Source organism: Urtica dioica, chromosome 9 (genome assembly GCF_054948205.1).
Source record: "Urtica dioica subsp. dioica isolate 48M chromosome 9, U.dioica_male_clone48M_v1_H2, whole genome shotgun sequence".
Lineage (NCBI taxonomy): Eukaryota > Viridiplantae > Streptophyta > Magnoliopsida > Rosales > Urticaceae > Urtica > Urtica dioica.
In genome coordinates this window covers 8,838,258-8,861,384 of record NC_142764.1, presented here as the reverse complement: position 1 = coordinate 8,861,384, position 23,127 = coordinate 8,838,258, and the positions used below count along the sequence as shown (strand labels likewise).

General features: G+C 39.3%; 1 protein-coding gene across 1 annotated transcript; it reads left to right on the top strand.

The window, feature by feature from the left end:
- Positions 1 to 8,048: 8,048 nt before the first annotated feature.
- On the top strand, positions 8,049 to 9,353 carry LOC149384829 (akuammiline synthase 1-like). The gene has a single exon (XM_089626173.1). The coding sequence runs from the start codon at positions 8,049 to 8,051 to the stop codon at positions 9,351 to 9,353; it is 1,305 nt and encodes a 434-aa protein (XP_089482299.1).
- The last annotated feature ends 13,774 nt before the right edge of the window (positions 9,354 to 23,127 follow it).

The following is a 23,127-nucleotide window of genomic DNA, read 5'->3' as shown; positions in this document are numbered from 1 at the left end:
AAACTGTTTTTCTGGGTCATAGAAGATTCTTACCAAGAGATCACTCGTATAGAAGATTGAAACAAGCGTTTGATGGAAATTCAGAAGAACGACCCCCTCCTAGAATTTTGTCTGGTGAAGATGTCTATGAGATGGTTAAAAACGTCAATGAAGTGCTTGGGAAAAGAAAGCGGAGTGCTAGTACTAAAGAATCGTTCAAAGAGAATCCTTGGAAGAAGAAATCGATTTTCTACGACCTTCCTTATTGGAAGACACACTACGTCCGGCATTGTCTGGATGTTATGCACATCGAGAAAAATGTTTGCGAATCGCTTATTGGTACACTTCTTGATGATCCAAATAAATCGAAAGACGGAATACAATCTCGATTGGATCTCAAAGAGATGAATATAAGAAGAATTTTGCATCCCGAGGAGGGGGGTGGGAAAAAAACAAAATTACCACCGGCAAAGTACACTCTAGATCGAAAGGAGAAGAAGAAATTGTGTAACTGGTTTGCTTCTATTAAAGTCCCCGAAGGTCATTCGTCAAACTATAAGAGGTTCGTGTCTTTGAAAGATTTGAGGCTTACTGGAATGAAGACGCACGACTGTCATGTGCTGCTACAACAAATGTTGCCTCTTGCTTTGCGAGGAATTGTGCCAAAAGATGTGAGGTTTGCAATATCAAAGATATGTGTATTCTTTAACTCGATTTGCTCGAAGGTCATCGATCCAACTCGATTGGATTTAATGCAGTCAGAATTGGTGAAAACTCTGTGCTTGCTCGAAAAGATCTTTCCACCTTCGTTTTTCGACATAATGATCCACTTAACCGTCCACTTGGTACGTGAAGTGAAATTAGGAGGGCCCGTATTTTTACGGTGGATGTATCCAATCGAACGTTATATGAAAGTGTTGAAAAGCTACGTGAAGAACTACAATAGGCCGGAAGGAAGCATAGTTGAAAATTACATAGCAGAAGAGTCTGTTGAGTTTTGTTCTGAGTATTTAGCTAAAACAGACGAAATTGGGTTACCCAAGAATACCAATTTTGATTCAAAACCTCTATCTAAAGGTATTTTTTTAACACTTTATTTGTTTATTTAAATTATATATGAACATTATTTTTAAGTATTTGTATCATTATAGGTACTTATTCGATCGTCAACCGAAAAGAATGGGAGCAAGCAAGTCTCCATGTGCTACACAACGTTTCCGAGGTCAAGCCATTTGTTGATATTCATTTGAATGAGTTGAGAGTGAATAATCCAAAGAAGGGTAGAAATGAAAAATGGTTGCAAGAAGAGCACAACCGTTTGTTTCAAAACTGGCTTGGAAAACGCATATTTAAAGAGGCAGGACATTCATCTACGTTGAGTAAACTATCTGGCGGGTCTTCCTCAATGGTTACAAGGTACACTGCTTGGTCTGTTAATGGTTTTACATTTTACACAAAGGAATGAGACAATAAGCATCCCGTACAAAATAGTGGTGTTACATTGTTTGCGGAAGCTTTACATGTTTCGTCGGCAAAAGATAAGAATCCAAAACATGCTTTTATGAAGTATTATGGATACATTGAAGATATTTGGGAACTTGATTATTGCGGGTTGCGAGTCGCATTATTCCAGTGCAAATGGGCAGACAATAATCACGTTAAAGTTGATAATGACGGAGTTACAATTGTCGACTTTAGACGGATTGGCTACGAGAATGATTCATTTATTTTGGCTTCGCAAGCAAGTCAAGTGTTTTATGTTTCGGATCCAGCAAATCCTGAGTTATCGTTAGTGGTTCATATGAAAGCGAGAAACGGTAACGAAGAAGAAGACGAAGACATGTCTAGCATTCCTCCGTTCACATCAGGATTACCGCCAATTGATCAAGAGGTGGATGATCTTGATAATGACGATGTTTCACATCTACTTCGTAAGGATATAGATCCTATTTTTGTTTAATATTGAACATTTAGATAATGTATTTTCATTTTGGATTTGATGTTATTCTCCTGTAGACAACGTTATTTTCCATTCAAAATTTCTCTATACAATGTCATTTACATTAACATTACATTTCTCCGACATCGCCGCGGCTGAGTACAACTCTCGCCGTGGCAGGATCATCTCGCCGCGGCGAAATACAAATCCTGCCGCGGCGAGGACCCTTCTACAACGCTTAAACAAGCGTTGTAGAAACCTCGCCGCGGCAACGTATATTCCATGCCGCGGCGAGGATATCACGCCGCGGCGGGAATATTACCTCGCCGCGGCGAGACTAGATCTTAAAAAACACAGACTCTCGGTATAAAAAAATGAAAATCTCGCCGCGGCGACATATAAATCCTGCCGCGGCGAGGACCCTTCTACAACGCTTAAACAGGCGTTGTAGAACCCTCGCCGCGGCAACGTATATTACATGCCGCGGCGAGGGTATCCCGCCGCGGCGGGAATATTACCTCGCCGCGGCGAGACAATGTCTTGACTCGCCTCGCCTGGCCGAGCTCACCAGCTCGCCTCGCCTGGCCGAGCTCATCAGCTCGCCTCGCCCAGCCGAGCTCACCAGCTCGCCTCGCCTGGCCGAGCTCATCAGCTCGCCTCGCCCGGCCGAGCTCATCAGCTCGCCTCGCCCGGCCGAGCTCATCAGCTCGCCTCGCCTGGCCGAACTAAACTGTTGTAGAAACCTCGCCGCGGCAACGTATATTCCATGCCGCGGCGAGGTCATTACGCCGCGGCGGGAATATCAACTCGCCGCGGTGAGACAAGTTCTTAAAAAACACAGACTCTCGGTATAAAAAAATCAATTTCTCGCCGCGGCGAAATACAAATCCTGCCGCGGCGAGGACACTTCTACAACGCTTAAATAAAGCGTTGTAGAAACCTCACCGCGGCAACGTATATTCCATGCCGCGGCGAGGTCATTACGCCGCGGCGGGAATATCAACTCGCCGCGGCGAGACAAGTTCTTAAAAAATACAGACTCTCGGTATAAAAAAAATCAAACTCTCGCCGCGGCGAGGTGATATTTTAGCCGCGGCGTAGATCACTCGCCGCGGCGGAAAATATACTGTGCCGCGGCGAGAATAGTCACGCCGCGGCGAGAAAGGTACCTAGCCGCGGCGAAGAAGCACTCTACCAGGTACTCATCCACTTTTTTGCAATATTTAACCAATTCTCCAACTAAAAATGATCATTCAATTAAAATTTCTACAATAAATAAAACAAACCAAACGAGTCTCAAACACACAAATAAAACAAACCAAACGAGTCTCAAACACACAAATAAAACACACCAAGCGAGTCTTAAACTGAAACTTAAATTTAAAAAGAGTTTGAAATTTATATGGAAGAGTTGGTGTTGTTGGTTCTTGAAATTTACTCGTCATTCGGTGGTGGTGGTGGTGGGTTCGCCGGATATTGAGGAGGTGCCATATGCGGTGGCCACTGTGGTGGTGCGTACGGATAGTCGAAGTACTGAGGATATGGAGGAAATAACACCTGATTCTCTTGGTTGATGTCCCACCGAGAGTAGAGATCGTTCAACTGATTGATGTGAGAGGCGCCATACTCCGCTTGTTGGTGCATGTACTGTTGCGTGTGTTGGAACCCGCCGACGAGATAGTTGGAGCAATGAGCAATGTAGTCGATGGTGGCGGGGTCGATTACCGGAGGCGCTGGTAAGCGCAATAGGGGCTCCGCTTCCCCCTCTTCCCCCTCTTCCTCCGCTTCTTCCTCTTCCTCCGCTTGTGGATCCTCCCTAATCTTGTACCGCTCGATAATGGAATCCGTAATAGGCCCCATTGAACTGTGTATCGTATCCCTTTTCGAGCGTGGTACCCCCGAATTTGTACAAAGGCCGGTAATGATCGCCGGATATGGCAAACCGTGTCGTTCATTAGTATAGTCGAGTTTCTTCATCCAATTATAGATTAATCGACCGACGTTAATGGAAAGGCCTTTAACAATGCAGAACAACACCTGGATACGATCCTCGTCGATAGTGGTGAAGTGCTTGATTGGATAGAGACGAGCGCAAACAAAGTAAATCCACGCTTTAGCGATCCTGGTGAGTTGGTCACGCTTGAGTACCCTTTTTCCTTTTTCAGTGACCCAATCCTCTCCCGGAATGCACAACACCCGTGACATCTCCTCATGGCTGCAACTTCTTAGCCATTCTCGATAGCCCTCGTTCTCGAAAGGCACATCTGGGGTCCCAAGAAGATCGTTGATAGCTTCGATACTCATATCGACCTGTTTCCCACGGACCGTCACAACATCACCTTGGGAGTCCGGCAAGTTTGCGTAGAATTCGTACACGAAGTTGACGTTCGAATCGAACTCGGGTACAGCACAATACCTCCCCCAATCATGACCAACTATGCTGTTGCGGATTTGCTTTCCTATATCCGACGTATTGCTTACATTGAATCCTCTCTCATGGATAATGTTACGCGGCAAGATTTTGTCGTAGCGTTCCTCTGCGACCTTGCTAGTAAAGATACTCGAGTTGTATTCCTCTTCGGGAGACTGTTGACGAGGTCGCTTGCTTTTTACTTTACTCTGACCTCTGGAATAGCTCGGAGCCTTGGAGGCCGTGTTTTTAGTTCGAGGCATTTTCAAGCTCCTACAAAACATAATCATAAACAATTCTACAATTAACATAGAACAAATTATATATCAATTCCAAGAATATATATTTAAGTACATGACAAATTAAAACAATTCCAACAATCACAAATAATTCATAAACAATTCGACCAATCACAAATTCATGAACAATTCGATCAATCACCAATTCATAAACAATTCAATCTCAACATTAATATACATAACCATTTTAACCACTAACCTATGTAACAATATGTCAAACACAATCCGGACATTTCAATTTAACTCAAATTCTCATTCAAATTCACTCATTCAAATTCCACTAACCTAAATTCACTCATTCAAATTCCACTAACCCAAACCCTAATTTCTTGTTCTAATAAGAGAAAATCAAACAAAACCCTAAATTTGTGAATTCAAAAAATCAAACTATATGCAATTCGGGTAAACAACAAGAAATCCATATCAACAACACCAAATTAAATCAATATACACCTTAAAAAACTTTTAAAATCATACCTTACAATGACGCGGCAAGAGAGAGAGAGAGAGAGAGGCGCGAGAGGAAGCACGGCGAGGACTCGGCGAGAGAAAAGTGACGGCGAGGACAAGGCGAGAGAGAGTTGGCGGCGAGGACAAGGCGACGGCGAGATTTTGGGGCGGCGAGGACGTGGCGAGGGATTTTGAAAGAAAAAAACTGGAGAGAAGCGGCCGAAAATGGTTGTCTCGTGTGTGGGTATTGGAAAAAATGAGAAAAAAACTGAAAACGGCCTTTTATAGTGAAAACCTAAAAATTCTCGCCGCGGCGAAAATATGTCTTCGCCGCGGCGAGACGTCCCTACAACGGTTATAATATCCGTTGTAGGAACGGGTCGCCGCGGCGAGATTCCTCCCTCGCCGCGGCGAGACAGTTTCTTAAAAAACTGCTTGGCCACGGTATCCACCTCGCCGCGGCGGAGGATATTTCTAGCCGCGGCGAAATTATCTCGCGGCGGCGAGAAATAGTTATCGCCGCGGCGACATGAATCTACAACGCTTGTAACAAGCGTTGTAGAAAGAGTCGCCGCGGCGATGTTTAAATTGTGCCGCGGCGAGACCCATCCTTCTACAACGCTTTTACAAAGCGTTGTAGAAAGTTCTCGCCGAGGCATAAATCACGTGGTGCCGCGGCGAGGATTCTACAACGGATAGTTTAAACGTTGTGGAAAATCTGAAATTTATGTACTTCTACAACGCTTAGCTTTAAGCGTTGTAGAAACTATCATATCCTACAACGCTTATGCATAAGCGTTGTAGAAACACTGAGATTCTACAACGCTTAGCCATAAGCGTTGTAGAAACACTATGTTTCTACAACGCTTATGTTAAGCGTTGTAGAATCCCTAGTTTCTACAACGCTTATGTTAAGCGTTGTAGAAAGTGGGTTGTATAATCCAACATTTGTAGTAGTGCCGGGTGCGATCACTTGGTCCGGCCTTGGATCGAACCGCCCGAGGTTTTAAATAGTTGTTCATTTTCGTGCGACGACACATAATAGTGTATTGTTGTTCTCATCCCCAGTCAATGGGAAGAAAAGAGAGAAAAAGGAGCAGTGCTTTGAGACCTTCAAATGAGGAGCGTGTTACAAACACCGATGATGGGGTTCTGGTCTTAGTAGACATGAGTCCCTTTTAAAGTACAAGATTGGACATTCCGATGGCTGAGTGATTTCTTCCCCTCTTCCATATCACTAATCAAACGTGGAGTTAATTGCTCGAATGGTTGTTGACGACACATAGCGCGGCTTCTTTTTCTGCAAAGAACAAGGCGCGCATATGTGGATATAGACAACCCTCATAATATGTACCCTTTATCTTTGGGTCAGGGTTTAATTTACGCGTGAAGAGCGTAAATGCTTTAGTATAATCTGCATCTTGGCATGGAAATATTGCATTGAGCAACTTCACGGATTCCAGAAGCGAAAATTGAATGAGAATGCGACGAAAGTGTGAAGCAAGAGATGGCTCCATCCTAGTCCCGACAAGCTGAAGATGATCCTTAGATGCCGATCAGTCCCAGAGAACAGGCTTTGGTAGGATAATATGGAATGGCATGTCGTGGCAGCATTATGCAATAAGTGGGAAATACATATGACCCTTGTTAAGATATCGCATTATTGTATCATAATAGTCTTGTTGTTAGATCTGAAAACTTCTGAAAGTACGAGAGGGTCTTCGTTTTCTCATCACGCATAGGCTGCCACTAGAGATTCATAGAGAGTGATATCCGTATGGCCACGAGAAGTTCATAGAAAGCAAGTTCACTAATCAAGACTAGTTCTTGGTTATTTTAATTTAAGAAAAATATCAATAAAAACCTTCATTTTTTGACCACGTGATGCAATGATACCTTCTGTTTCACATTGTGTCAAAAAAACCTTTTGTTTTTCGTTTTATGTTTAACAATTAACTTTTTTATTTAAAAATATATATTTCACCCTAAATATTGTTAATTTATGTACACGAAATATTTTTAAAATACCAAATATTAACATCATATTCTTAATTAACAAACCCTAACCTAGAATTTTGTTAGCTATTATTTATAACACATTTATAACACAAAAATAAACATTACGATGTACACAAATCTTAAAAAACTTTATGGATGAAATAGCAAAAGTAAACAATTAAACCTTATAATACATAAAAACCGTGAATATTCTTAAATAACATAAAGAAAAATGAGAGGGTTTTTTTTTTTTTTTTTTTTTTTTTTTTTGTATCATCAAGTAACAAAAATAAAATAGAATTATTATTGGGTCATTTGATCCAAACTGAGAACTTTTATGTATGTTTGGTTGGGGTAATGTTAATCAAATTTTCGGGAATCTTATATTACATTGTTTGTTATGAGTTAATCTTAAAAAAGATTATCAGGAATGTGATTACATTTCATTACCGACCCTCAGCGATACTTTCCCTAAGACTTGCCATCATACTTATCATCATGATAAATTTGCAAAAATCTAAATATTTTGCTATATAGAGATAGATTATTCTCTATATATTGTCTTAGTTGTTACAAGTCCAAAGATAATTTATAGTCTAAGTTAAGATTAAGAAAGATAATTTCTAGAAACATGTTCTGGAAAATTCATATTAAGAAAAGATTTCTACATAAGACCATGCAATCTTCTAGAATGTTCTAGAATCTAAGGATAAAATCGGACATGGAAATATTGTTACAAATTGAATCCATAATTGCAAAATCCTAATTTATGGTTGGGTGGTACCAGAAGTATAAGTAGAGATGATATATTTGTGTTTGTATAAAACTGACAAAACTAAAAACTCAAAATAATATAGGGGGGGCTTAATCCTGTAAGTTTTCTAGTCTCTCCATATTTATAAGAATTTCTGAAATCATCCGAATTATCATATCAACTTAGTGTTTTTTTTTAATACCATCTGAGTTTCTTAAGATGGTTTCACAAATCAAGATTGAGATTATCAACACAGAAACAGTAAAACCGTCTTCTCCTACACCAAACCATCTCAAAAGCATGAAGCTCTCAGTTCTCGACCAATTAGCCCCACTACTACATGTTCGACTACTGCTCTTCTTTCCCAGAGCTGGTACCGATCAAAATCCCTACCCTGTCAACGCCAAAAGATCCGAACTCCTTAAGAATTCATTGTCTCAAACCCTTACCCACTTTTACCCGTTTGCTGGAAGATTAAGAGAGAATCTCTTGATCAACTGCAACGATGAGGGAGCTGAATTCCTGGAGGCCAGTGTCAAAGCTTCATTACCAACAATCATGGACAAACCAGATTCTGAAATTCTGAAGCAACTCGTCCCGGGTAACACAGTCGTTCCTGAAGAGGACCCTCTATTGCGAGTCAAAGCCAGCTTCTTCGAATGTGGTGGGATGACCGTTGGCTTGGCTGTTTCTCATAAGGTCGCTGATGCAGGGACGATTAGCTTGTTCCTAAGATGTTGGGCTGCGATGTCTAAAGAATCTCAGATTGACTCATCGCTCTTACCACATTTCGTTCCGTATTCTCTATTCCCTCCACAGGATTCCCTGGCTTCCCTGACACAGCTCCCCCCAAAACAATCTTCTCCAGAAAATATGGCTGTACGAAGGTTGGTATTTCCTGGCTCGAGCATCTCGGCTCTGCGGTCCAGTCTTTCAAGCACGACCGTTAGAACCCCAACAAGAGTTGAATCCGTACTCGCGTTAATCTGGAAATGTGCACTGAAAGCTTCGAGCGCTGTTTTGGGAAGATCTAGAAAATCCATCTTGACTCAAGTGATGAACTTGCGTGGAAAAATGGTTGCCGTGCCACACGAGAACACATCAGGGAATTTTGTGGGGATCTACTTGGTGAACTGTAGAGAGAGTCACGAGGCAGAAACGCAAAACTTGGTTGCACTTCTGAGAAAAGGAATTGATAAGTTCAAACAAACCTGTGAAAGTAGGCTCAAATGGAAGGGTCTAAATGACCAGATGGCGCTATACCAGAAGCTCACAAAAAATGACGACGTAGAAATTTTCATTTCAACAAGTTGGTGTAAGCTCAAATTTATTGACGTGAATTTTGGATGGGGAAAGCCATCTTGGGTGTGTAAACCTAGTTTGGATGTTAAGAACATGATTTTTGTCATGGATAGAAGTGATGATGATGGAGTAGAAGTGTGGCTGTCTTTAGGCGAAGAACAAATGACCCACTTTGAGGGAAACAAAGAGTTGCTCGAATTTGCTTCTTTCCATAAGTGCTAAGGATATTAGTTTATGATGATTTATAAATTTAGTCACTCTCCATTCAATAAAAAATTTGTTACGTTAGATTTCAAAGCCAAAAAAAATAAATAGCTGCATAAGCTAGAATTGAAGACAATGTTTTTTTTATTTACTTATTAATTAGTGACTTGCTTTTGTTATTTTGACAATTACAATCGGAATATCTATTACATGTGTGGCCCTTCATGATTTTATTTGTAAGTTCGTTTGCTACAAAGTAATAAATTCAAATACAATCTGTTTGCTGTTAACCATGTAATAAGGAAACGAATGGGATATAATAATTTATGGAGAAAAATTACTTCTCCACGTTGAATATCTCACAAATTTCCATTTGAATCGTCTTTTTTGTCAGTACCTTCAAGTCAAGTAAAATTTTTACTGCCGAAAACTTGTTATGTTTTCTAAATCTAGCATACAACCTATAATCCAAATTTTTGTGCTAGTGGGTGCTGAGAGTACCAAGTTGACTTCTCTAGCACGGTCTGGCCCAAACTTCTAAAAGGCTAGTGTGCCACAGGTTGAGAAGACCTTGAATCGCCGCATCCTGTCAGGGACGGCTTAACAAAATAAGAGGCCTAAAGAGAGCGTATACAGTAAGGCATTTTTCCAAACACACAAAATAAATTTATCATATGATAATGACAAAATAAATTCGCTTTTGTCCGTTTCAACTTCTTATTCTTTTTTAGATTGAATCAAGCTTTTTTTTATGATATATCGATTGATATTTTTTACTAGACATAATTAAACAAAAAAAAAAACTAAGAAATATAGACAACACAATACAATTCTTAAAAAAAAAAAAAAAAAAAAGACACGGACACCAACTAATTTAAATATAGAAAGCAACAAACAACACATATAAAGGGAGAAAAAAAAAGTTACATAGAGAAAACCCGAGTTTTTTCATTTGTTGTCTTCTTCATAATAAAAAAATAAAAACTTTCTTCATTTCTATGAAAAAAAAAATATTCAGATTTGTTTCATGCCCTTTAGTGTGATGGTGATGGTGATGGGGTCAGTGCTGGAGAAAAGATAAGCATTCCAAAGTTTTTTTTTTTTTTTTGTTTTGCTATCGTACACCACTACAACAGTTGTTATATTTTTAGCCCATTAAAATATGTGACCCCTAAACTATTAGTGAATCATATAGGCAGAATTGAGGGATAATTTTTTGGGTGGGCCTTTTTCAAAACGAGGCCTAAAGGAAAGGCTTTAGTTGCCTACAAGGTAGGCCGGGCCTGCAGCCTGTGTGCCAATGGCCTTGGCCAAGGCAGCGTGCCAGTGCACCATTGGCTGAGAGGCTCTTGTGTCGCCACTGGCTGGCGTCCCTGTGTCCTTGGCTGATGGCAGACATGGTGAGACGTGCCTTCTCCCATACTTTGGGCGTCAATGTATCAGGCCTTGTGCGCCATGATGGCCTTGACCCACACATGCTTCTTTTTTGTTTTGTTTTATTTTGTTTTTTTTTATCTCCGTCGTGTCCTCGTCTTGTTTTCTGGTCTTAAATTGGCAGCAGGGTTTTATTTCTCCGATTCCTCATAACATTAACGTCTAAAGTTTATTGGTTGGCGGAGTCCGAGCGATAAACTTCAAGTCATTCTTTTTCTATCATTCGAGGTTCAACCTTTTACTTTACTCTTCTTTTATATTTTTTGTGGCTCGTGCCCTAGGTCCGCGTGGGCTTGGGCATGCACGTGCGGAAAGAGGGGAGGAAATTTGCAGCTAGGGTTCCGATCTCTTCTTTTTCCGTATGTATATATATATATATATATATATACATATGTATATATATGTATATATCACGGATCTGGCTCGTGCGCGTGGAGAAGGTAGAGGGGGCTAGGATTTCCCGTTTTCCTTGTATCCTATTTTTTTATTTTATTTCCTTTCCTCGTTTTTGTCTTTACGTGCGTCTTCATTCCTCTTTCTCTCTCTTCTCCACTCTTCTTTCTCTTTATATCTCTCTCCATGAGCAATCCATGGATCACCACAGGTTTCTCTTGTTGCTCCTGATCTCAAGGTGGAAGGTATTTGGGCCGATTATTTTATGTAAGGTATTTGGGCCGATCCTTTACACAATCCTGCCCCTTCCCCAACTAGCATAAACATCCAATGATGGCCAATTCTCAAAACCAAACGGACCCCAAGTTTCATGATGTAGAATTTTCGTTCAATGACGGATATCATGCCCCATCTTTGTCACCCAATGGTGAACGGGGGTATTCGCGGAGGCCTGTGCGGCACTAGGACGCAGCGCGCGCGGCTTCGATGCGTGCAAGGTCACGCATCTTGCACTGGCCCTCCCGCATGGGATGGCCAACCTGAGCTAACCAATGCACAGAAGACCTGCACTCAAATTTTAAGCGCACCTTTTCCCATGCCACAGACGAAGTGTAGCCCTGCACTGACTGGTGCGTAGAGGACCGGCGCGCCTCTTGTTGTCGCACACGCAACGTCAAACCCAACGCTTCCTGGCACGAAACCAGTCGGCAAAGAAGAAGTCGTTGCCCCTTTTCCGATGCACGAGGGTTCAGTGTGTCGTGTGTCAGCGTGAGGGAATTCGGCAAGGCATCTTCCAGCATGATCGTCATGGCCGCATCTCTTTCTCCGCATTACAATGTCCATGAAATGACGACTACGGGGACGACTATGACGGGGTTATAGATGAATTCGAGAAGGACTTCTCTTACGTAGTCTTGTGTCGTGCGACTTCTGGAGTCAAGCCACACCTTGAGTTTTGAGGAGGATGAGGCGGACATCCATGGGTCTAGTGTCATGAGAGACAATGGCTCGGAGCCGGATGGGAATCAGTTGAAGACCACCAAATGCTTATCCAGGACACGGTCTTTTCCCCTTGGGGATTCTGTGACACTCAACTATTTTTGATGTTCTTGGGTCAACATGATAAGCACTATCGCTCACCATTTTTCTTGATGCTCCGGTCCACTTATGACATACCTCTCTTAGTGGATCTTCTCCATGCCTACTTCGAGGTGGATTTGGTGTGTCATTGCAGCCTATCATACAAGAGCTGCTTTTGCACTTGTAGGTACAAGCCTTACAAATTAGTCGTGCTTCCTACCGTATAGTCATACTATACCCTATTTTTTTGGCATGGGCATGGTGGGGCAGGCCATGAATGTCGATGATCTCTGAAGTCTCTGATCAATCTTCGAAGTTTCAGGCTAGCGGGAGTTCTATACTGATCGGGATCGTCGATATTATATGCTCATGACGCATGTTGCAACCAAGAATTAGATGTTGTGGGTGTGGGTTTCATCCCATGCGTTTGGGATTTCTCTTTTTAACTTTCTTAAGGAGTTCGGACTTTTGGTGTTGACGAGGCCATGATTTTAATCTGTGCTGGCTCTGGGAAAGAAGAGTAGCAGTCGAACATGAACATGAAGTACTGTGGCTAATTGCTCGAGAACTGAGAGCTTCATTTTTTTAGGTGGTTTGGTGTTGGAGAAGACGGTTTCACTATATCTATGTTGATAATCTTAATCTTGATTTGTGAAGTCATCTAAAAAAATTATATGTTACAAAAATAACCCAAACATGAAACGATATTTCGGATGATTCCAGGAAGCCCTTAATAATTTGGAGAGGCTAGAGAATTTAAACAAATAGGGGTACCTATATTATTTTTAGTGTTTTTAATTTCAGTTTAATACAAACACAAATATGTCACCTCTACTTATAAGCAGGGACGAAGCCAGGATTTCACTTTAGGGGGGATAATTTGTAAAAAAAAAATTCAGAGGGGGCTAATTTGTAAGTTTTAAAGGTAAAAAATTGTAAACTAACAAGACTGATTTAACTCTGCATTAACAAGAATTAACGCTGATTTACAATGCATTAACGAGAATTAACACTGAACTAACAAGACTCTGAAAGGTCTTGTTTTACGCACATGTTTACCAAAGAACATGACACTTAAGATTTTGGACTTGGGTATTGTGTCCATAACAATTGTGAGCGTTGATATACGATCTATTCCTCATCTTAGAACGAGAAAAAACAGTTGCAATCATCTTCCATGAACAATGTGAATTCATACAAACAATAGAATAGCGAGATTGGCTACACCACTGGACATCATTTCCGATGAAAAGGTCGTTCACATTAACATCGAAATTCATCAAAAAAATGGCCAAATCAAAAGCTCCATCATACGAAACAGATTCATAATCATTTTCTTTTTTATCTTCAGATGACGGAAGAGCAGTGAGGATCCAGCCGATTCGAGGTATTGTCTCTCAAAAACTTTAACTACAAAAAAAGACCCTAAAAATGAAACTGGTTAATCTTTGTTAATTCAGGTTAATGAACACAATTTTTACTGTGTTTTAAAGGTCACCCAGATTCAAAAAACAAACACCAATATCGTTCGTAATATTCACATAAATTAACAAAATAGATAGATCCTTATAAAAACATGAAATTCAACGAGACAAAATGGATGCTTACGCTATAGAAGCACGACAAACATAAAAAAAGAAAAGCAAATCATCATTTCTTCGTCAAAACCTGATTCAATCAGTGAAAACCCTTCGATCGTAGCAGCTGAAAGGGACAATCCTTGAGTCGACATTGCTGAAATTGACAAATCTTCGATCGACATTGATGGACCTGGTAGATGAGAACGTTCAAACTCTTTAAGCGCTGGATTATTATTTTTTTTTTTTGAAGTTTGAATATACAGAAATCCCAAGAATCGAACAACAAATCTGTAATAGAAATCCCGAAAATTAAGCACAATTAAAGCCAAAATCACTATTGACATTTTCGTTCAAATTCTTTCTTCATATAACACACATCTAAAAAAAATGCTGCAAATATAGAAAGCTCAAGGATAATTTGGGCATAGAAAATTAGGCAGAAAACGTCACCTCAGCTCATTGGGTATTTCTAAAAAAAAATCAACGTGGGCTAATATACAATCTCAACGTTTGCATGATCCGTGTAATTTTCCACTATATAACGACATTCGCAGATAATATGTTTCCAATTATATATTCAATTACAACAAAGTAAGAAGTAAATGTCATCAAATTAGGAATTTATGACTTTTAAATTATGTCATGGAATTTTTCTAGTAACATATTTTAATTTTAAAGTTATGATATTTGCTTTGTATATTCTAAAAAGATTGCAAAAAAAAAAAATCTCTGTTTAATTTCTTCCAAACTGACATATCAGAAATTATTATATATTATCAGTTATCAATGCCATACCATGATGTTGACATATCAGAATTTTACCTTTGGAAACAAAAATCCCACGTATTTTATATATATGGCCAAATAGTTATCCCTCACAAAATAATAGCGCTATTGTTTCTCAAAATAATAACAATGATATATATATATATATATATATATATATATATATATATATATATATATATATTTGGTTACGTCCCACGTTTTGTTTAAGACAAGGCAATTAAAAAAGAAAAATCCTAACCCCTCTCTCTCGCAAAAATCAAAGTTTGGGTTTTCAATCTTCGGTGTCAACCCTAATCAGTGGAGGACTATCGACTTAGGGGAAGATAATTTTTATGTATTGTTTTTCTTTTTGTTTTACCTTTGTTTTGATTATGTTTCAATATCCAGACTTATAAGATCTGACTTTTGTACCACCCGATCTTTAATCGGAGTGATATTAAATTTGTCTTCAGATCTGAATCTCAGATCTAAGATATTAATTTCTTTTTTGGACGTGTATCTCTCGGACAAAATCCTTAAACTGCAATCTACAACAAGCGAAGACCGGTGTTTTCGCTCGTGATTTGTGTGGTAATATGATAATGACTATTTACTTGCATAGAGGGTAACCCACATGTTATTTTGTGGTATTTATGATTGTTTGTGGTATACATTCTTATAGACATTTTTTAAATTTCTTTTTGTGCTAATTTTGTAAATTAAGACTTTGACTTTTATCAATATATTATATTGAGGAGCCCTTTATAAAAAATTAAAATAAAAATATAAAAAACACTCAAAATAAAATCGGGTGAAAAATAAAAGAATGAGAAATAACTGGTCAATGGTTTAGTAAAAAACACTAAGAAAAAAAATTAAAGAAAAGATAGAATGAGCGGAGAATGAATAAAATAAGAGTGCGAAAACAAAAAAGGATTACGAATCAAAGACAAAAGATGGAAAAATAGATTCAGAGTAGGAGAAAGAAGATAAACAAAAGAAGAGTGGATAGAAGCAACGCTGAAAATGAAGAATAACATGAAGAAAGTATTCATAAAGGAAAAAGAAAAATGGTAATAGGCCAAAAAGTTCAGTAACTTACGAAGGCTCAAGTGGCCCCATCGACGTATAAAAGAATTCAAACAAGAAAATCTTTGTCATTCACCATTTGTTGTCATGCGCACGTAACTAATCAGTTAGGCCTGGCCCATATTCCGAATCATGAGTTTGGCACACCTTCTTCAAAAAGCATTCACGAAGTCGATGTGATCAGAAGATGTGCGATCTCACCGTGAAACTCACAATGTTGACAATTTGTATCAAGCCGATTCAACAAAACGACTTGACGTGGAAAGACGAGAAGCAATGAAGCACGAGATTGCCAACACGTGTTTACGAGGATCGTGCACTTTGTCAGTCTATAAATTCATTTCTTACGGGAAGAAATGCATTTGCTTTTTTCTTATAATCGTTTTTCATATTCATTCTCTCTCCTCAATCATAATTTTTGAGCTCGCCATTCTTTGTTTGAATTGCTGTGCTCGGCTTTTGTAATTGAGATCGTGATACGAATAAAATCGCTTTTTTACCTTATTTAATTTCGTTATATTTATCATACTCCGAGTTTATACTTGTTTCTATACGGTAACTTTTTGAGATCTACTTTCTAGATATAAAATAATACAAATACCTTTCATCTTTCTTTTCTCATGATTGTTTAGTCTCGCAAATGACATTAACAATTTGGTTCCATTAGTGATAAATAATATCAGAAAGTCCAACTTCGAATGAAATGAGCTAAGCTCGATCTAAAAATTTACCACATTGTCAAATTGTACTGAAACTGACTCCGGAGTCCCTTGGGGTTGAAGTCGATCTTGGAGATACTACTGAAAAGAGCCGATGGCAAAGACAAAACCAATTGGATTATTCAGGCCGATGGGATAGTCTCGCAACTCCAACCCCACATGTTTTCGGATCTCAAACTGAAACATGTGAGATAACTAACTCAGGGTCGATCAGACGTACGACTTCGGTTACGTAGGCGGGTCGAAGCCTTCCTCCCGGTACCTGTCTGGACTTTACCGAGATTCAGGTAACCTCGACAGCGGAGATTGATTAATACCCGATCTTCCAGTCAGGAGCTTCCCCTCAGGTCGCTCTCACGTCCACCTCGGCCACTCTAAGTGGCATAGGTGTGACCTCTCCAAAACATCAATTGGGACCTTCCACCTTATTGGTTGGAGGACCGAACTTGATGGTACCAAACACGACGGAACAAATGACAGTGATCCCGGTCCGCGTAGGATATGAGTTCCCCGCCATTGAAAACATGGGCATGACCGAGTTTGAAAAATTCAAGGAGTCTATCATGGGGCAGTCAACACGAAGTTTTATATTGCAATGAGTTCGGCTCATGAGATCGACCGACTCGGCGTCGAAATGAGACGAAATCCTTTCACTAAAAATACTACTAATGTCTTCATTGGGGACGTTGGTAAGGTTAGGCTCCCGTGTTACATTGGTACATTCAACTCGAAGGTAAATATAACATCTTTTAGGATCGCAATGTGCCGAGCTCAGTTTAGGGAGGACAAAAGGGGGGTAGGTCATTGCCAATGATCGATTCACCCAAAATATCTACGGCTCTCGAGTGGTTCTCAAAACTGGAAGAGAATCCATTTATAACTTCAATAGTTATAAGCGGTCTTCTTAAAACACTATTCCATGTTGGTAAAGGATGAATCCACCATGGCATATCTTTGGAGCACTCAGCAATCGAAGTCCGAGTTTTTGAAGACTTTCATGTGCCGCTTCAAAGGTATTTTGACCAAGATATTAAAAATCGATAATGATTTCAACCTGGCTATCCTAAAAAAATGGACTCTCGCATGATTCCATAGTTTGTGAGGAAATGATTGTAATCCGTCCGTCGAACATCTAGGATGCAATTCACCAACCTCCGGATCACGTCGATGTTGAAAATCAAACTTACCTCGACATCAAGTCCTCAACTCAACAACCTAGGGACGACCTAAGATGCTCATATATAACACAAAACTTACTAAGTATTTGCGAAGTCCTAATCGAAAAGGAAACACAAGTTACTTAGTACAAAAACTCCGCTCCATCATTTTATACTTGGTGTCATTTGGAACAAGATCTCTAGGAGACATGAACCAAAGTAAATGCGGAGAAACTTTACCCTGTTAATCGAGCCAAGGGATGAAGCCAAAGTAGATACAGTAAATTGTTGATCAATATATTTGGTTTCTTGAGAAGCTATCCATACATTCACATCCTAAAACACACATGCATAAAAAAATGTCTAGAATAGATATATGAAAAATAAAAGCATGGAGATAAAAAGAACCACCACGGCCAACAAAAAATAATATGTCCTCCAAACCTATAACAGTTTGGCAAAAATAAAAAGCATAAGTAGAAATGTATATGAATAAGACTTTTACGAATAACAAATAGGCCACAAAAGAAAATTAAGAATAAACGTATATGAAATTTTTACGAATAAGACTTTTAAAAAAAGGAAATTTTTCATTGCACTTGTCTTGCTGGTCGGCGTGCTCCTAAAGCTCGTCTCTTGGCGGCGGTGTCGAGGTGCGCTTAGCGGCTCCCTCGGCCTCCTTGGGGATCCCTTCGAGCACTTCAGATACGTGGCCGAGCATCGAACCATGCTTTTCAGCCACCATATCTTGACCTGGCACAGACTCAAGCACCTCATCGGGAGAAGTCCAATAACGGCATGAACGGGATGTCATCAACGATAGGAATAGCGATATCCCCAAACTCCGCCTCGTACTTGACGAATGTCTTTCTCGACATCCGCGGGCTTGGTGTTGAAATCTTCTAAATCATTCGCAAGGATGTCTTTGACAAGAATGGCGTTGGCCTAGTATTGCTCAAGCCTATGGAGGACCTGGTTGACCCGACTAGTTCCGCCATGTTGGCTCGTTACTTTGGTATGGCCACCCTAGTACTTCAGAGACAAAGCTTCCTAGACGCCCGAACCGCTTTCTCATGCTCCGTCTTTGCCTCCCTCTTGATGCACGCCATCTGAACCTTCGCCCCATCTCCGCCTGCTTTCCACCATAGAGGCCGAGAGGTTGGCCCAAGCTTCCTTGGTCTTCTTCTTAGTGTAGTAAGAGTTTGATTACTTGGACATCTTAGTAATCATGTCCTCAATGTTGACTTTAAGACTTTGGTTGTCAAGGATGAAGTTGTCGATATTTTTGGAAAGCTTCTACTCACATTTCTTCGTGTTCTCCACCTCGTGATGCGACATCTTCTCATTGATACCCTAGAGTTAGAAATTAAGGGCTTCCGTGTCGGAGTGCACCTTAGCAAAAAAAAATTCCCTTCTCCAGGGCATCCCGGACACGACCCTCATATCCGTGGACGTAGAAATTAAGCTCGATCGCGGCCTTCAACAAAGAAAAAAATGGATAGGTATATGTAGAGAATGATGCACAACGTATATACAAAAAAAGATAAAGGTCACTAACCAAAGTCAAGATCACTGACATACGCCGATGCCATGCGGGCTCCTTGAGAACTAGCACTTTGGAGATCGGCATATTGGGATTAATGATCTGTCGCAGCATGCCCGCGACGAGTAGATGTCGTCTATATGCATGTTATCATGGTTACGGTGAAAGGCAAATTGATTTGCCTTGTGAGTCCTGGAATGGGGCGGAACAGAGCCGCATGGCTTTCACCTTGAACGAACGAGTTGGTGCCGCCCTTGACGAAGTCTATTTTCTTCGACTTCTTTTTTTTCTTTTCTTTTGGAGGAGTTGTTCACCTTCTTCTTCTTCTTCCTCTTCTTCTTCTTCTCTTTGATTGGTTCCACCTGAACCAACTTCTCTTTCTAATTCTTCTTCGAAGACGACCAGAAGGTCTCGTCACCCTTGGTCCTCTTCGACGGCATATTTCTTTTCTTCGATGCTGCCACATCGCCTTTGTTGTCAATGGTGCCCACAAGAAGAGTAGTAGTGTCTATTTGTGTACATTTGATGTAATATAGTCTCACGAAAACTCTTGCTTGTAATTGCTTATTCGTTAATAAAAAGTTGAAACGTTCATTCATTCCTCCTTGTCTCTTTGAAGCTTTATGATAAAACATTAGTCTTTAGTCCATAAACAAACTAAACAACTTACGAAGAGACAAATGTAGATTTGCATGAACAAACTCTTCGTAGTATGCTTAAAACGATACATTCGCAATCTAAGGGTCAAAGGACTATTGACCCCAGTATGATTGTTAGAAGAATCTATGATGTCTGGTTATGAACGATTGAGAGTTGGAGACTCTATAGTTCTTCTAGGTATCTTCCGAAGGTACTGAATTGACCAGTGCACTTCTAGAGACAAGATAAGAACAAACCATTTAACCTCTTATGTCTCGAAGTCACTAAGTATGAATTGCATCGTGCTTACCTTAATCTTGAAATGAGACATGTCATTTCACACCTTAGTATTCTCATTTGAGAAAGTCAGAGTTCGGACTCACTATGTGATTCCGAACAAGGCCTATTGGTGAAGTACTAAGTTGTGAGAATGTCATGAGTAACTTTGTGAAGATCTCATAGATATGGAATTCATGTATAAGATTGCTGAAATGCAATGTATATCACCTCATGCTTTGTTCCTTGGAGTGTGAATAAATGAACTGGCCAGTGTCCAAATTGAGTCTTGACTCTTTTGGATGAAACAATGTGACTTGTTAGCTCCTCGTCAATACATTGTTTCTAACTTATTCACAAGCGACAAAGGAGTTGAGGAAATAACAGCTAGAAGGGTAAAATGGTAATTTTGTAAATCCCGACTAGCTGATGATATTCATGAAGGGTAAACACTGATAATATTCTGTGGATCCGCTCATTACAATTAGGTTGAATTCTTGAGTAGAAAATAAGTCAACTCTTTAGTGGATTCAGTTGACATTAAGCTAAACTTGGAAAAGGTTTTTTGAACTTTTGAGTCCAAGTATTTTAGCTCAAACTTTTTTCATTTGGATCCATGAGGTCACTGTCACGAATCACATAGACTAGGAATAGTTAAACTGGAAGCTAAGTCAAAACAAGAACAAAAATAGTCGAAAGGATATTTTTGTCTTTTGAGACATAGGATGAAATGAACGTCAATAAATTTTTTGACATGGCCATTTAATGACATGTTTCACTCGGCCAATATTAGTCTTATTGGGCCTTGTGGATTAATTTCATTTCATAAGAATTATATTGAAAATTCTTAATGGGCCTTTTTCATGTTGGCATGAACAAATGGAAAAGCTTCTAGAAGCCTTTTCTAGATGAAATAGGCGCCCAACATACCCAAGAGAAAGAGAGAATATTTTGTGCATAAATGTATGAAGATACTTGCCAAAAGAAAAAGAGGAAACAAATTTCCCCTAAGAGGAAATGAAGTAGGCGCCCATATAGAGTCAAGGCAATGCAAGGAACAAAAAAGGAAACAAATCCAAGCCTTCTAGAAGGCTGCCTTGGCCGAGTATCTCATAGAGGAAAAGAGGAAATTGGCTCATGAATATGTGATATTCTATAGAAGAGAAAACTACCTTATTGAAGGTGAGACCTCTCCTATAAAACAGAGCCTCATTCTTCTCATTTTTCTCATTCCACATAAGTTAGAGATTGAGAGCCTCTCTCTCTATAGACCTTGTGGCCGCCCATCTCCTCTCTCTCTCTCTAGTCAATTTCGTTTTATTGTTTTGGCACATAGGTCCTCATTTGACCTAGATTTTAGCTCTGCGACTTCAAGACTCGTTCTGAAGTCGTAGTGTCTAAAAGTGCCCATACACTAATTCCTTTTATTTTGAGTGATTTAGTGATAGAAACTTTCGTGGTTGCTCGAGTTGCCGATTAAAGAAAGAGAGACGTGCTGCGGGGGAGACGAACGTTTTAACCCTTCCGAAGGCTCATCAACGTTCAAGCTTCTAAAGAGGTTAGTAAATTTATTATGCTCATATTAGTTTTATTTACATGTGCTTGCACTTTGTCTAGGTTAGTAAAAACGTTTTACTTGAAAAAGAAATTTTTTAAAATTCCGGCGCTTAACGAAGCGTTAAACTTTTTCTTAAATTCTAGATCGATTCCAACAAATGGTATAAGAGCTATGGTCAAAGATATGCATGTACATGTATTTAAAATTATCAGCTTGAATATCGTTTTCGAAAGTTTACTAATTTTGTGACAAGTTAGAGTTGTTATCTTTGTTTTTTTTTTAATTTATTGCTCATGCCTTTAAATTAAAAATCATGTTGTTTTTCTATGAGTTTGGGATGATTTTAAAACACATTAGAATCAGTTCTAAAACTTTTTAATTTTTTATATTGAAAAAGTGTTTTAAAGGTTTGAGATATTTCGAGTAAAATTTTGTGACTAGTTTTCTTGTCTTACTAGTTTCTTATTTTTACTTGAATCGCTTTATGCTTGTTGTTTTTTCTTTTATACAACATTATTACCTTGCTAATAAAACACAAATAAAAGCTTTAACAACATCCTAAAACGTTATGTTACACTCGATTCTTTTTCGCACCTAAAAAGGACCAAGCTTTAATTATTTTTTTTTCTTCGAGCTGGAGTAAAACGCTCAGTAAAAGTGGCATAACTCTCTGCTCAGAAATAGAAATTTAATGATTCTTAAATCAAATTAAATCTATGTCTGTCCTCTGTCCAATGCCACCGGTTTCAGGTCAAAAGGACATTGGAGCCGCCAGTTATGGCGATTTTACTCCGAGGTGCGCGGCTGTTCCGAAAGTGCAGTTTTTTAGAAATCCGGATTTTCAGCCCCACTACCGTGAGTTATAGAACTCTAATGAGAAAATTTTTTTGAGCAAAAATGTTTTTCATAAGATTATAAACATGATATGTAAGATTAAAATGTTTTGATTTTGAAAGATTAATTGAAATTGAGTTTTTACAAAACTAGTTTGAATTTTGAAAAACCGTTTTCATTTTCAAACTTGAAAATATTTTGTCTTCCAAATCAAATAAGTTTTCAAAATATTTTCAAAACTATATCTATATCACATATGTTCAAAATCTATATGCTCTTGAAATTTTGAGTGGGAGGTCTCTTTGTAGACAAGCCGAAAAATAAAAAGATGTGTAATCTCAAACTTTCAAGTGTTCGAGTGAATTGAAGTTCACACTTCCCTCATGTACTTTCCCGAAATAGAAAATAGGAAAAGATCGAGTATATACCTTGTGCCTTTATGCACTAATACTGCTCTGAACATGAAGATCTAGGATTCTTTTCTAGTTGTCCGCTCTGTCGCTCTCAAAAACTAAGTGGGAGGGTTATATTTGTTGTTTGTAACCCACGATCCCCAACACTAATGAAAGAAGCAATTAACGTGGGACTAAGAGCCGCTCTTGCGACCCTCTCTTAAATGGGAGTACTCCAAGGCGTTTTTTCTTCGATCATTGTTCAATGAGCTACGTCCGAGAGTGAGACGATGATGACAAGGCCTCCCCTTGGGGGATTGTTTTTCAAAG

Excerpts from the sequence above, each read along its gene's own strand:
- LOC149384829 (XM_089626173.1), top strand. The coding sequence starts at position 8,049 with ATGGTTTCACAAATCAAGATTGAGATTATCAACACAGAAACAGTAAAA.